Source organism: Leptodactylus fuscus, chromosome 2, assembly GCF_031893055.1.
Source record: "Leptodactylus fuscus isolate aLepFus1 chromosome 2, aLepFus1.hap2, whole genome shotgun sequence".
Classification (NCBI taxonomy): domain Eukaryota; kingdom Metazoa; phylum Chordata; class Amphibia; order Anura; family Leptodactylidae; genus Leptodactylus; species Leptodactylus fuscus.
The window spans coordinates 262670766-262687185 of NC_134266.1; the positions used below are offsets into that span (position 1 = coordinate 262670766).

Below are 16420 nucleotides of genomic sequence, written 5' to 3' on the forward strand. Positions count from 1 at the left end.
ATACGTTGCACAATATAAAAACATACAATGAATGAAAATTGATAACATAGCATATAATAAAAAATATCATGAAATTCATCTCCTAAATAAATGAAATTTCACATTCTCATAGTTTATCAACAAAATATATTCTACCGCAATATAGTGCTGGCAATACTGGTTACACAGGAGGCAGATCACAAACTGTGCTATGTATAATATACAGACTTATAGCTGGTAAGTGGCCTACAGAAATGGAGGGCCCAAGGTTGGGCACATTCACTTTCCACTGTACAGGCAGTGCTGCCATCTGACTACACCTTTGTCCTGTCTCATGCAGCTTACTTCAATCACATAGAGCCCAAATACGGCTTCATGCAACATCCTGACTCCTCCCTAATCCCGGCTCATGCAGCATCCTACCACTTCTGTTACAACACCCTATCCCTGCTTCACGAAGTATCCTGCCATCTCTTTTCACCCTCCAGTATCCACCCTCCCTTTGTTTTGTCTCATGTGGTATCTTGATACGTGACTCCCACCTATTCACTCCCATGCAGGATCCTGTCATTTCATTCACTGTTGTCTCGCCTCATGCAGCATCCTGCCATCCAACACCACCCTTGTCCTGCCTCATGCAGCATCCTGCCATCCAACACCATCCTTGTCCTGCTTCATGCATCATCCTACCATCTCACACCACCCTTGTCCTGCTTCTTGCATCATCCTGCCATCTCACACCACCCTTGTCCTACCTCATCCAGAATCCTGCCATCTCACACCACCATTGGCTGGCCTCATGCAGCATCCTGCCATCTCACACCACCCTTGTCCTGCCTCATGCAGCATCCTGCCATCTCACACCACCCTTGTCCTGCCTCATCCAGAATCCTGCCATCTCACACCACCCTTGTCCTGCCTCATCCAGAATCCTGCCATCTCACACCACCCGTGTCCTGCCTCATGCAGCATCCTGCCATCTCACACCACCCTTGTCCTGCCTCATGCAGCATCCTGCTGTCTCATTCATAGTTGTCTCGCCTCATGCAGTATCCTGCCATCTCACACCACCCTTGTCCTGCCTCATGCAGCATTCTACCATCTCACACCACCATTGTCTTGCCTCATGCAGCATCCTGCCATCTCACACCACCCTTGTCCTGCCTCATGCAGCATCCTGCTGTCTCATTCACAGTTGTCTCGCCTCATGCAGCATTCTACCATCTCACACCACCATTGTCTTTCTTCATGCAGGATCCTGCCATCTCACACCACCTTTCTTTTGCCTCATGCAGCATCCTTTGATCTCACACTACCCTTATGCTACATTATGCAGCCAGAGAACAGAGAATTTGGCAAAATGATAGCCAGATAACTAATCCTATGCTCCTTGGCAATGAGGAATGTCAGGATTCCCATAAACATGCTAGATGGTCAGCTACTCCCACTGATATCGATAGGTTCATCTAATGTCTATTGCCACCTTTACATAGGAAGATGCCTGCTGGCTGTACCTTAGTCCTTGTTATCTTGCTCCCCCTAAGCCACGTGCTATCTAACTCATCTTTAGCCCTGCCATCTTTTTTCCCTACTTTTGTAATACCCATGGCTTTATGTTGTTGTATACCTTATATTTATAGTTGATATTGATATAAAACACATACATTCTTATATTTGTGCCTCACTCCAAGCATTGCTTGCCCATGATAACGTCTGAAATATTAATCTATTCCTTACCAATATCTCAGACTATGGGCATTACCCGGGATCCCTCTGCATGCTCGGTGAAGCAAGACTGAGCATGTGTGTCCACCTCAGCCCATTTACTAAGGTGGACACAGTAAAAGTTGTTCATAGAAACAGCAGATGGCGCTATTCTAGTATTATTCTTGGAATATCTGGGTATAAACAATCCTTTATGGGACAACCCCTTTAAATGAAAGCAGTTATTACTATTTCTTGATATGACACCGTCATCATGTGATATGAAGAGGATAGACGTATGAATACAGTATATAAGAAGAAGATAAGCACAACGGACATAACAATACAGATATCACTGTTAAAGGTGATGTTGGAGTATATGCACAGGGCAGAGGGAGGGTACCGCGTGTGCTCCACGCATGCAAAAGTGCACCCACTCCTTCTGCAGAACTACCTAAATCGACAGCGCCACCTGCAGGTAATAGTTCTAATTGCGGATAAAAATTCTTGACAAAAAGCTAAAGCAACAGCGCCACCTGTACTCACCATACAAAAATATACCATCGTCAGAAAATATTTGTTTAGTCTTTGAACTGGTGCAGTTACATCCAAATACTTTTACAATCAAGATGTCAAAATATCCCTTTTGTATAGGCAGTCCCTTAAAATAATAGAACTAAGAACTAAATCTGGCTAAATGGTAAAATTTTTGTCCCTCTAGTATTCACCCGTGACCTCATCAGGACCTTCCGGCCTTTGATAATCCAGGCTACGTCCTTGAACCAGGGGCTCCGAACCAATCCAGTGTCACAGATCTTGTGCTTGTAAACATAGTAAACACAGTAAAGTGCAAATGCACGCTCTATCCCAAGGCACTTCTCGAGGTACCAGAGACCGCCATGTCCCCCCCCCCCCCCGGTGACCTTCTCATATACTGTTCATTGGGATGGATCCATTGTTGATGGTGCTATAATGCATTTTGTTCTTTTGACAGTTGAGAATGGAGAGGACGACCACCAGGACTATTAGGAGGACCACGCCGATGCCCAGCAGTGAGAGCAGGGCGCTATGTGCTTGGCTGACCGTAAGGACTCTTCCTAGGAATGGCACGCCACCCTGCCCATCGGAGTCTACAAGGAAGAGAAGTAATCAATGAAAATCTGGAGACCAAGACAAATATGAAATGTTTGTATTACTTGAGGGAGTCTTACCTGGTGGAACGAGGTCTTCTTCTTGGCCTGAAAGTAAAAGGATATATAGAACAGTAAGTGCCATGGGGTCTGCATTAGTTTGTACCTACTTGGACCTCTAAGGGGTAAAGAGAGACAGGAGATGCCCACCTACATGCCCACCTATATGTGCTTGCAAGACATTTCGCTCGACATACTTTAAGTGGAAAGGGGAAGGAGTTAGTGCCTTAGGGCGGGTTCACACCTGCGCCCGATCTCCGCTTTGTGGGTTTCCATCTTCTGCTCGAGAAACCCTGACAGGAGACGGAAACCCGGCAGTCAGTGACCACCCGTGAGCGTCTCCTGGCCTCTGCGGCGAAACCGTTTTTTATTTTTTTTAACTGGACACAAAGTACTGCATGTCCGACTTTGTGTCCGGTAAAAAAAAACGGTTTCGCTGCAGAGACCTGAAGACGCTCATGGGCGGACACTTTGCAAACCCAATCAAATTAATGGGTTTCAAAACTGACTGCTGGTTTCCGTCTCCTGTCCAGTTTCTTGGGCAAAAGACGGAAACCCGAAAGCGGAGACCAGGCGCCGTCAGATGGGTAGATTGGTTTAGAAAACCCATTTTAAATACGATTCACGATCCCCATGTATGGGTTAGACTGCAAAGTAGCTCCAAAAACACAGTCCTCCCCCATTGATTTTAAGGGGATTTGTGCATCGCATACAGTGTTTATTGCTATTATTCTCCACTTCTTACTGGCTGCATGCCATTTGATCCTGGTGGCCTATTCACAACTCCTGTGTGGTTCTGACTCTATCTCAGCCACACTCTACTCTACTGCATCAGCAAAAGCTATGCTTAACTCTTTCAGGTTTTGGGCTTTGTAGTATACAAAGCTGCTTCTGATGCGGTTTTATCCAATTATGGGAATGTTGTGTAATACCTCATTTTCCCTGTGGAGGTGCTGTAGGAGAATTAAACAGAAGCTGTCAGGTTTCCCCACAGCTGATGTCTTGGGGTCCTAGTGTAGGACATTATGAGACTGGCTTCTGAATAAAAAGGATTATACAAAGTGGACATTCCCTTAATGGTTGTTGCATTTACACCCCGACCTTGGTGCCCAAGGGGCCCAAATGCCCTTCAGTCATATAAAGGACCAGCAGTATTAGTAAGGGGCAATGGAGAGTGAACTACTGTGCAGATACAAAAAGGAACCACTTGACCTATCCACCTCTGTAAGGGCTCATTCACACGGAGGAAATTGGTGCGAATCTGCGCATATAAAAGCCTCTCCATAGAACTCGGATTCTGACGCCGATTCCACGCGGATTGGCGCCAGAATCCGCGCCAATTTCCTACGTGTGAATGGGCCTTAATACCCTTACTACTTACCTGACTTCTTCACAGTGAAAGTTGTTTCCATGCCGGCATGGATGTGATCGGAGACATGGCAGTGAAGCAGCCAAGTCCCAGGATTACCAGCCACCAATTCTATCGTCTGAAACGTCCCAGGAAAGAGGTCAAACACATCCGCTCGGTGAGTCTTGTCTTTCTAAAATGCAAAGTCAAAAATGTTATGTATCTCCCATGTAGTCTACAGAACATAGAACACAACCCCTGTCCTTTTTGGGGCTCACAAGTTCCCTATATGAAATGCAGACACATGTTTGAAGCCATAGTGTATCGTTTATCTTGTACTAGTGCTACGTTACATCCTGTATTATAATACAGAGCTGCATTCACAATTCTGCAGGCTTCAGAGCTGAAATCTACAAGCATTTTGTCATCTTTATACTGGACACGTTCTGTCTATTCTTCTGATCCAGCAACAGACCAAAAGAATGGAAAAACAGTCCTTCTTATGATAAGACAACAAGGGATCCCGAGGAACTCCACTGATGATAATGGGCTTGTCGGGTGTCCTTTATTTATTCCCTGACATGGCTAGAGGAAAAAAAGTTGGGCTTGCAGGGCTTTTTCATCTGGGATTTCTCATGGATTCTGCCTTGATCAGTTGCCAAAGGATCTGACCATGAATGTAGGAACTTTCTATGGTATGGGACTTGTCAGAAACCCAACCATGATGTACTTATTGTGGTCAGGTTATCTTCTCATACATGTAGTGTCCTCCTGATAACCAGCCATGATGTCCTTATTGTGGTCGGGTTATCTTCTCATACATGTAGTGTCCTCCTGATAACCAGCCATGATGTCCTTATTGTGGTCGGGTTATCTTCTCATACATGTAGTGTCCTCCTGATAACCAGCCATAATGTCCTTATTATGGTCAGGTTATCTTCTCATACATGTAGTGTCCTCCTGATAACCAGCCATGATGTCCTTATTGTGGTCAGGTTATCTTCTCATACATGTAGTGTCCTCCTGATAACCAGCCATGATGTCCTTATTGTGGTCAGGTTATCTTCTCATACATGTAGTGTCCTCCTGATAACCAGCCATGATGTCCTTATTGTGGTCGGGTTATCTTCTCATACATGTAGTGTCCCCTCCTGATAACCAGCCATGATGTTCTTATTGTGTCCGGGTTATCTTCTCATACATGTAGTGTCCTCCTGATAACCAGTCATGATGTCCTTATTGTGGTCAGGTTATCTTCTCATACATGTAGTGTTCCCTCCTGATAACCAGCCATGATGTCCTTATTGTGGTTGGGTTATCTTCTCATACATATAGTGTCCCCTCCTGATAACCATCCATGATGTCCTTATTGTGGTCGGGTTATCTTCTTATACATGTAGTGTCCTCCTGATAAACAGCCATGATGTCCTTATTGTGGTCAGATTATCTTCTCATACATGTAGTGTCCTCCTGATAACCAGTCATGATGTCCTTATTGTGGTCAGGTTATCTTCTCATACATGCAGTGTCCTCCTGATAACCAGCCATGATTTCCTTATTGTGGTCAGGTTATCTTCTCATACATGTAGTGTCCTCCTGATAACCAGCCATGATGTCCTTATTGTATCCGGGTTATCTTCTCATACATGTAGTGACCTCCTGATAACCAGTCCACAATAAGGACATCATGGCCGGGTTTCTGACAAGTCCCAGAGCATAGAAAGTTCTTACGTTCATATTCAGATCCATTGGCAACCGATGAAGACAACAGATGTCACCACTAACATAGTTCCAGAAAATCTTTAAAACTGCAATTTTTAATTATGGTACTTAAATTTGCAAAAATATTTACCTTTTAATTTTCTACATATGTACATTATGTTATATTTATGTGAAAATCCCTTTAAGAAAGTTTTTTTTTTAGATAAAATATGGTGGACCCTGTGCTAAGCAAACACAACCAAATAACCTTGAGAAGCTGCGGTGAGATCCTCTGTACCACAATACCCTGCTGGAGGCTACAACATCTCAGTCATGTCACAAATTCCTTACATGTCTATTCAGCACAAACAATGCAGAAACTGGAAAAACAGGTTAAAAACGAGGAATAAAAGAAACGGCGACCTTCATCCGAAAACATAAACAGTGTCAGACAATGTATAGACTGGCAACACTGAATGCACTAGATGGTAGATAGATATTTTTCTACCATATTAATCTTCTCCAATGAACTTTTTGGCAGGATCATAGAAGTGTGTACATGGTGCTCACTAGGATTGTGCACATCACTGTATGAGAGTATATCCGAAATACACTCACCTTATACAGGAAGCTCTGAGCGTGGAAGTGTACTGTATGCATGTCAATCTCATTCCCCAATCCCAGAAGATACCAGTTGGTCTTTTCTCCTTCAATCATGGTCAGTCCATGGAGATTTCCATAGATCTTTCCGTTTATAGCTGGAATACCAAAAATACGTAAGTAGAAGAAATATGTACACAGTGACTGCACTAGCAGAATAGTGAGCGCAGCTCTGGAGTATAATACAGGATAAGTAATGTATGTACACAGTGACTGTACCAGCAGAATAGTGAGCGCAGCTCTGGAGTATAATACAGGATAAGTAATGTAATGTGTGTACACAGTGACCGCACCAGCAGAATAGTGAGCGCAGCTCTGGAGTATAATACAGGATAAGTAATGTAATGTATGTACACAGTGACTGTACCAGCAGAATAGTGAGTGCAGCTCTGGAGTATAATACAGGATGTAACTCAGGATCAGTACAGGATAAGTAATGGAATGTATGTACACAGTGACTGTACCAGCAGAATAGTGAGCGCAGCTCTGGAGTATAATACAGGATAAGTAATGTAATGTATGTACACAGTGACTGTACCAGCAGAATAGTGAGTGCAGCTCTGGAGTATAGTACAGGGTAAGTAATGTAATGTATGTACACAGTGACTGCACCAGCAGAATAGTGAGCGCAGCTCTGGAGTATAATACAGGATGTAACTCAGGATCAGTACAGGATAAGTAATGGAATGTATGTACACAGTGACTGCACCAGCAGAATAGTGAGCGCAGCTCTGGAGTATAATACAGGATAAGTAATGTAATGTATGTACACAGTGACAGTACCAGCAGAATAGTGAGCACAGCTCTGGAGTATAATATAGGATAAGTAATGTAATGTATGTACACAGTGACAGTACCAGCAGAATAGTGAGCGCAGCTCTGGAGTATAATACAGGATAAGTAATGTAATGTATGTACACAGTGACAGTACCAGCAGAATAGTGAGCGCAGCTCTGGAGTATAATATAGGATAAGTAATGTAATGTATGTACACAGTGACTGCACCAGCAGAATAGTGAGTGCAGCTCTGGAGTATAATACAGGATGTTAGCTTATGTAAACTGTAACATGTTTATGTAAGGGTAGAGATCTACTAACCATGGATTTTGTTGCTTTCTTCAAACTCATCCGTCATATTGATAGCAGCGGGTTCTTTATGAATATAAGTCTCTATATTGTCATCCAAATACCATGAGAGGTTTTCATCAAACACCAAGAACAACAAAGCAAATTCCCGGGCCACATCCTTCCTCAGGCCTCTGTTGTCCAGTATACCTTTCCTACAGGTCAGTAGTGGTCCCACCAGGCCGCTGAACATGTCCTGCACAACAGGAGGCACAAAACACCATAAATCAATCTCTGTATCAAAAATAAGTAGAAAAATAACAAGAGTCCGTAAAACATTGATTGAAGAACTCAGCAGGTTGAAGCTGAAGATTTGCTGTCATCTTGAGAAAGGGTTGGCAAAGTTAAGTCCTGCCTTCTTTAGAAAACTGCCTGACTGCACCTCAGATGAGAGATTTTGGGCCAGAAGGCACACAGGGGCAGATTTGATAAATTCCCCCTTTGCCAGTAGATGAGTTATATTTGGCACAAGTCCTTTCTTGCACCAAACATGCGGCACAATCCCCGCTCTGCACCTCACTTGCCACATTGTGCGAATGACACAGGCAGGGACTCCTAAGCCCAATATATTCTTTATTTCACACCAGTTTTTGGCATGAATTGTAATAGAAAACTGCACCAGTTCCTAACTGGCATAGATCTCCATTCTGGCGCACGAGGCGTCATGCATCTGATGGGGCCTTTATTATAAGACTGGGGTACAAAACTCCAATCTTAAATCTTCCCCATAGAGACCGAGTGTATCTGCAATAACTTGGAGCAACATTTCATGATGCATTCATGTCTAAGGGGGCTTCCAATCCAGTCCGTTGCGATGACATGCAGCAGGATAGGACCTGCTCTATAATCATCCGTGTCATTGGAACGAAATGAATATGAAGCTCGCATAGATGTGTATGCATAATGGAATGTCACTCCGAGGTCTGTTCCTAGAGCAGAAGCACACTTGGTCATGTGTATGGGGCCACACTTGGTCATGTGTATGGGGCCACACTTGGTCGTGTGTATGGGGCCACACTTGGTCGTGTGTATGGGGCCACACTTGGTCGTGTGTATGGGGCCACACTTGGTCGTGTGTATGGGGCCACACTTGGTCGTGTGTATGGGGCCTAAGTATCAAATCTCAATGCGAAGCAACAACAACCATTAATTAAGAATATATAATAAACTAGCTATAACCCGTGATTTCGTCCACTGTGCCCTCATCCTTGCGCGAACCACCTGCAGCGCGACCCATGGCCCCCACGGCCCTTTTCTTGTGGCCGGCGCAGGCCCCTCCCACAGCATCATGGGCCGGGACCCCACGGCCCCGATGCTGTACCTCTGGTCCTCCCCTTTCCCCCCACCCGCGCCCCCGACCCCTTTCCCCCCTTTAGAGATTACAGTCACCTCCTACATCTACCCCTTCCCCCCACCACCACCTACCCGTGACCCCGGTTACCCTCCCCCCTTTGCACATGTGCTATCTGGACCCCCTGCCCCCTACTTACCTTCTGCCCTCTGGTGCCAAACCCCCTTCCCTAACCACCACCACCTCCCCCAAACCACCAACCCCCCCTCCCCATCACCTGTTGTCCCCCCCCTCCCTTAAGCAACCCGCCGATCCCTGTTCCTGCAGCACTCACCATGTAGATGCTGGGGAGCTGTGTGTCTCGTGGCCGCAGCTTCAGTGAGCATGTGCGGTCCTTCCCGAGCCGTGTGTGTTCCCAGCCGCACAGTTTGCGGGTACGTGCGGCTGGGCTTGTTCGCATGCCAGCCTGGGGCAATGTGTGGCCGGCCGGCATGTCAGTGGCGTTCAGAACCATGCGGGCAGCCGCCATGTTGACCAAAGGGTCCCTTCGCGCTGGCCACGCCCACAACTTGGCACCAACCTATGGGCTGCTGTGCTGGCTCCCTATCCCGCCCACACACCGCCATGCACTAATAGGAGTTGCGTGTAACTACCTGCGCTGACGTCATGCCTGGGCCAACAGCGGAGCAGGAGACAACTTTTGAGGGTCGTGGTGGCGTTTTGGGGTGAGTGAGACACTTTTAAAGTAGCCCATTTTTCCTTCCTGGCCAATATCTAGGTGTGTGTGAAATTTCTATGAAATCCATTCAGCCGTTCGGGTGTGATTGAGGAACAAATATCCAAACACACAAACTTTCACATTTATAATATTAATAGGATTTTGTATAGGTACCTTCCTGATGTCTTCTTTGGAATAGTAGGCCCATGTTAGACAGTCCGGATCATTGCTTCCTGGTCCTGACCGTTCTGGGACATTCCACTGGTAAGTGCTTATACCTCCTGAAAAATATGGATGAGAATATAAAACCAGTCACATGATCTCTTATTATCTAAATATTATCTAATATCTGTCCCTGCTGTTGATATGTTGTTGAAATGGAAAATCCAATGATACGTCAAAGATCTCAAAATCCTTTAGGCACTGCTCAGAGATTTCTGCCTTTAGGGTTTATTCCTTATGAGATGATCACAAATAACTTATCCCTGTAGATTTTACTGAAAAACTGTAAAGTGATAGCAATTTTTCGGAATGGCCTTCACATGACCCTTCATGCCCCAGGAAGTGGTGATGGTGGATTCATTAAACAAGTTCAAAGAAGGCCTGGATGCCTATCGTGAAGAGAAAAATATAACAGGTCATGGACTCTAGAGGTTTTTTGCCACTGTAGGGACTGTAGGGTTATAGGTTGGACTTGATGGACTGTCTTTATCCAACCTCATCTACTATGTCACTATAGGAACCTATTCCCATGTCCTTTTTTTGGCAGACCGTTTTACAGGACCATCAAAAAACTGACAGTCTATTTTTGTCTTTTTTGATGGCCGCATGGGCCCCCATTGAAGAAAATGGATCCATTTTTAATGGCCATCAAAATAGATTCACATAAAAATGGATCCGTGTGTTGGGTCCAAAAAATACCAATGAAATTCCCCATGTTATATGTCAATAACAGATGCACAGAGGCCATGAAACACACACGGTCATGTAAAAGTAGACTCGGATTCATCTTCTCTGGTGGATCCAAAGAGCTCCACTCTGTGCTCCAGTATTGATGGTATCATATACAGGTATCTTTTTTAACTCACCTGGTAGGGTACCCTGGATCTCACCATCCAGATTTGCCACCTGAACACCATGGGCATAGATGGAGTAGGGTTGTGAGGCCTTGTTTTTAAAAACAATAAGTATACTGTCCCCGACCTCTGCTCTTATGAATGGGCCTGTAACCAAGGAATGTATTTAAAAAAAATCAGTTTTTAATCAATTTTAACATAATGAACACATTTTACACTGGTTACTAAAGCAGTGTCAGCAGGCTGGTGCTTCCTGCGGTTTAATTTTTTTCAGCTTTGCTGTACAGAATTGGTCAGTATTAGCAGAGACATGACATTGCTGTTGTACTGCTGGAAGCTGAAAATTCACACTATCCATTACACATCCGAAGGCTATGTATCTGTTCTCCATTGTTACTCTATGAACCCTTTGTTTCAGCTGCCGTAAAGCAAACACACACTGCCGTACTGACTGTACAAATAATACAGGAAGTAGGTGTGTGTTTCCAATATGGCCGCCCCCAGGCAAATATACGATAAAGAACAAATGAATACAGTATTAATAAAAATAATAAACATATCATTTCTCTTCTACAGACTTGCATCTAGTTACTGCAATGAAAATAAAATATATAAGACAATTGGTTTAACACGGCGGAATATTACGATATATTCTTTATATCTAACGGTATAGGACAGATCATTAGGGTTAAATATGTTTGCCGTCTATTCATTGTCCCATTTAATGGGTGGAAAACATCACATTTTCTCACAACTTCTACCATTTCTTTGGGCATCAGTTTTTCCATCTCTTGCTTATATGATTGAAATCAATGGGACGAGGGAAAGGTCGACAGATCGGACTACGGAGAGTTGTGCTGGAGTGGAAGAAATTGCATGTGTTGCCACTGTCACTCTGTTTCTGGCAAAGCTGGATGACAACCAATATGGCCACTCTTACAGCCCCTACCTTTTTGTTAGATGGGTTGTCCCACTTTAGACACTTCTTCCCTAGTGACTATGCTAACCGAGGCCTGGAAGGCTCATTCACACGGTGCAAGAGGGGGCGGATTCTGATGTCGAATCCACCTCAGAACCCGCCCCCTCACAAAAGAAGTCTATGTAAACTGCTAGCTTACTTTTTACGTGAGTGGTATGTTCCGGCTCACAGGAAAAAAAAAACGAGCTGCCCTTTCTTCAGGCGGATTCCACGGCTGAGTCAGCCCCGGCGTCCACCTCGCGACAGCACCCTCCGGACTGGGCCCATTCATTTGATCCTATTCCAGAGGGGGAAGTCGCAACTGTTGGAAGCCGTGACAGTCGTGGCAGGCGCATTTTGGTCCAATTGTGATGCAGCTTCCTGCATCAGAATCAGGACCAAAATACTTGGTCCCGTGTCCAGTGTGAACGAGGCCTGAAGGTTTAGCAGTGGTTAGACTCACGGGTTATCAGATACATCAGACAGTTATCCCCTATCCTCTGGACATGTCCTTCAAAAGATTACTTGGTATTACCCAGGATTTCTAGATGTTCCTCTTCTGCAGATCTTTTCTTTGGTTCAGTGAAGCGTCCATCTGTGTATTCCCTGTACACCACTTTCTTGTACTTAGATCCTATGCGGTCTTCATCAGAACTAACAAATATGTGGCCTGGGCTAAAAACAAAGAAGACATCACATAATGTAAGGTTAAGTGATGTAATATCGAAGATATACCAAGTAACATAAAGGGATTTTACGGATGCATAAAGAGGCCAAATTGATCTACTGAACGTTCCAGTTACTTCATTTAGCTGATTGTGGGGGTGCCAGGTGTCAGATTCCCATCAATCTGATGTTGATGACCTTGACCGGTCCTCAGTATAGGTCATCATTATTATACGACTTTCAATTAATACAAATAGAAAGCAATAACAAAAATTAAACCCCTATGGTTCTGTATTACGGACCCATAGACTTTGTGAATCTGATCTATGATTAAACCAAATTCTGGCCTTTACTAACCAACAATGACCCGACTGAAGTTTGATTTTATTCGGGATATATTGAAAGACAACAACTATGTTCGAAAGAGATGAATCAAGAAAAAGGAGGATGAAGAACAAGAGGACGAATGGAGCAAATATGATGACCGACAACAAGATGGATGGAGAGAAGAGGATGGTGAACAACAAGATGGATGGAGAGAACAGGATAGTGAACAACAAGATGGATGGAGAAAAGAGGATGCTGAACAGAAAGATGGATGGAGAGAAGAGGATAGTGAACAACAAGATGGATGGAGAGAAGAGGATGGTGAATAGAAAGATGGATGGAGAGAAGAGGATGGTGGAGAGAAGAGGATGGTGAACAGAAAGATGGATGGAGAGAAGAGGATGGTGAACAACAAGATGGAGGGAGAGAAGAGGATGGTGAACAGAAAGATGGATGGAGAGAAGAGGATGGTGAATAGAAAGATGGATGGAGAGAAAAGGATGGTGAACAGAAAGATGGATGGAGAGAAGAGGATGGTGAACAGAAAGATGGATGGAGAGAAGAGGATGGTGAACAGAAAGATGGATGGAGAGAAGAGGATAGTGAACAACAAGATGGATGGAGAGAAGAGGATGGTGAACAGAAAGATGGATGGAGAGAAGAGGATGCTGAACAGAAAGATGGATGGAGAAAAGAGCATGGTGAACAACAAGATGGGTGGAGAAGAGGATAGTGAACAGAAAGATGGATGGAGAGAAGAGAATAGGGAACAGAAAGATGGATGGAGAGAAGAAGATAGTGAACAGAAAGATGGATGGAGAGAAGAAGATAGTGAACAGAAAGATGGATGGAGAGAAGAGGACAACCAACAATAACATGGATGGAGAGAAGAGGACAACCAACTACAAAGTGGATGTAGAGAACATGATGACCAAAAACAAGATGGATAGAGAGAAGAGGATGGTGAACAAACAAGATGGATGGAGAAAGAAGGATAATGAACAAGATGGGTGAGTACTGGAGAAGAGGACAACGTACAACAAGATAGGTGGACTAAAGTGGTTGACTGATGACAGGATGGGCATATGAGGATGACAAAATAAGAAGAATAGAAAGAAGAAGACGGTCAACAAGATGGATGGAGAGAGGAGGATGACCATCATCAAGATGGATGGTCAGAATAGAGCAATTAAGATAAGATGGATGGAGAAGACATCCTACAACACAATGAATTGGAGAAAAAGGATGGATAACAACAAAATGGATGGAAATAAGAGGATGACCAACAACAAGATGGGTGGAGTGAAGTGGAAAACCAGCAGCAAGATGGATTGAGGAAAGTGAACAACCAATACTATAGATGTTGCTGCTGCCTTTGAAAGCCGGCAAAATATTACCTTTTATCAGGAGAGGTTTGACATCTAGAGGAGGGAGTATAGTTTTTAGATGGATGGAAGAACGGCTATAGATGGACAGAAGAGAATGACCAACAAGATTAACGGAAAGAAAAGTATCTCATCAATGTGGACCTACCTCTCATGTTCATGTTGTGTGATGTTGTGTTTTCCAAGTTCCCAGGATCTATCGGGGGAGTAATCCCACTCCACCTCCTCCGCAGCAATAAAGTAAGTTCTCATGGTGCCATACTGGTACTCCTCGGCAATGGAGTGGTCACAGGTCTGGACTGTATAGGTCTGCTTCATTCCACTAACATGGTGATTTGCTGTCTGGCAGCCAACTTCAAATATTCCTGAAGAATAAGGGCAGGGGTCTTAAAGAGAGCCTGTCACTCCTGAAGGACCCTCATATAAAGGCATACGAAAAAAAGGAAAACTATGCCCCTTTAAGAAACTTACGCGCCCAGTTAGATCATGGTTATATTTTGTATGCCGTACCATTTTTTTTTTTAATTAAATTTTTTTTTAAATAAAATTATTGATTTCTTTTTAGAACATTTATTAAACATAGTTTTATTTTTGAAATATTTTTGTCCCACAAGAGACCCCTTTGATTTGGAAAATTTAGTACGTCATATCATTTACCTATTAGACTTATAGCCTGTTATAGAAGACATCTAAAGGTAGGAGATGAATAGCCTTTCTTAAGGCTATCCCGATGTGTTAGGGAGGAAAAAAAAGGTTTTTAATGGTAGGATCCTTTTAAGGGTTCCCATTGGATTTTACATCCTAAGGCTCCGCTCCCATGGAGTAACGCGCCGCTCATTCGGATATGAAAACACGTGTCAGAGCGAGGCGCTTCAAAACAGATCCCATTGACTTCAATGGGTGCCGGCTTGCGCGCGCTACACATTGAAATCAATGGGAGGCTTTGTAACCCATTGATTTCAATGTGTAGCGCGCGTAAGCCGGCATCCATTGAAGTCAATGGGATCTGTTTTGAAGCGCCTCGCTCTGACATGTGTTTATGTGTCCAAATGAGCGGCGCGTGGGAAGGAGACTAAGATTGAGTTATCAGAGTTATCAGATTGGTGGGGTCTAACATAGAGATGACTGTACTGATCAACATAATGATGAATTGAAGGCGCTCTCTGGAGCACCTATAGGGCATACCTCCCAACTGTCCCGATTTCCACGGGACATTCGTGATTTCGGTGACGTGTCCCGCGGTCCCGTTTGGAGGGAGGTATGTCCCGATTTCAACTCAGATCTGCGCCTGGAGGACGCAGATCTAAGTTGAATACATACGCGACTAAAGCAAGGAGCTGTCACAGCTCAGCTCCTTGCTTTGCCGCTGCACTCCGGCTAGTGGCTGTGTAGACGCGATGTGATGACGTCACATCGCGTCTACAACTGTGTTAGCGAGACTGTGGAGAGAGCGGCGGGGGAGCTAGGAAAAGGTGAGTGTAAGTGGTTTTTGTGTGTACACATTGGGGTGGAACATGAAACTGGGGACAGATGAAGGAGAGGACAGCATGACACTGGGGGCAGAGATGGGGGGACATTAATCTGGGGGAAGAGATGGGGGGCATGAATCTGGGGGCAGAGATGGGGGGCATGAAACTGGGCAGAGATGGGGGGACATGAATCTGGGGGCAGAGATGGAGGGGACATGAATCTGGGGGCAGAGATGGAGGGGACATGAATCTGGGGGCAGAGATGGAGGGGACATGAATATGGGGGCAGAGATGGAGGGACATGAATCTGGGGGCAGAGATGGAGGGGACATGAATCTGGGGGAAGAAATGGGGGGCATGAAACTGGGCAGAGATGGGGGGACATGAATCTGGGGGCAGAGATGGAGGGGACATGAATCTGGGGGCAGAGATGGAGGGGACATGAATCTGGGGGCAGAGATGGAGGGACATGAATCTGGGGGCAGAGATGGAGGGGACATGAATCTGGGGGCAGAGATGGGGGACATGAATCTGGGGACAGAGATGGAGGGGACATGAATCTGGGGGCAGAGATGGAGGGGACATGAATCTGGGGGCAGAGATGGAGGGGACATGAATCTGGGGGCAGAGATGGGGGGACATGAATCTGGGGGCAGAGATGGGGGGGACATGAATCTGGGGGCAGAGATGGAGGGGACATGAATCTGGGGGCAGAGATAGGGGACATGAATCTGGGGGCAGAAATGGAAGGGACATGAATCTGGGGGCAGAGATGGAGGGGACATGAATCTGGGGGCAGAGATGGAGGGGACATGAATCTGGG

The 16420-nt window shown here is 44.9% G+C and overlaps 1 protein-coding gene across 1 annotated transcript in view; it reads right to left on the reverse strand.

Annotated features, from left to right (window-relative positions):
* Positions 1–2060: 2060 nt before the first annotated feature.
* The window catches only part of HEPHL1 (hephaestin like 1), a 49223-nt gene continuing 34863 nt past the window's right edge, over positions 2061–16420 (reverse strand). The window contains exons 12-20 of the mRNA XM_075266161.1: positions 14277–14493; positions 12286–12425; positions 10805–10939; positions 9891–9997; positions 7681–7903; positions 6541–6680; positions 4255–4414; positions 2895–2921; positions 2061–2813 (exon numbers count right to left, since the gene is read on the reverse strand). Coding sequence (XP_075122262.1) covers positions 2611–2813; positions 2895–2921; positions 4255–4414; positions 6541–6680; positions 7681–7903; positions 9891–9997; positions 10805–10939; positions 12286–12425; positions 14277–14493 — 1352 coding nt within the window. The 3' untranslated portion in view covers positions 2061–2610. The remainder of the gene's footprint in view (positions 2814–2894; positions 2922–4254; positions 4415–6540; positions 6681–7680; positions 7904–9890; positions 9998–10804; positions 10940–12285; positions 12426–14276; positions 14494–16420) is intronic.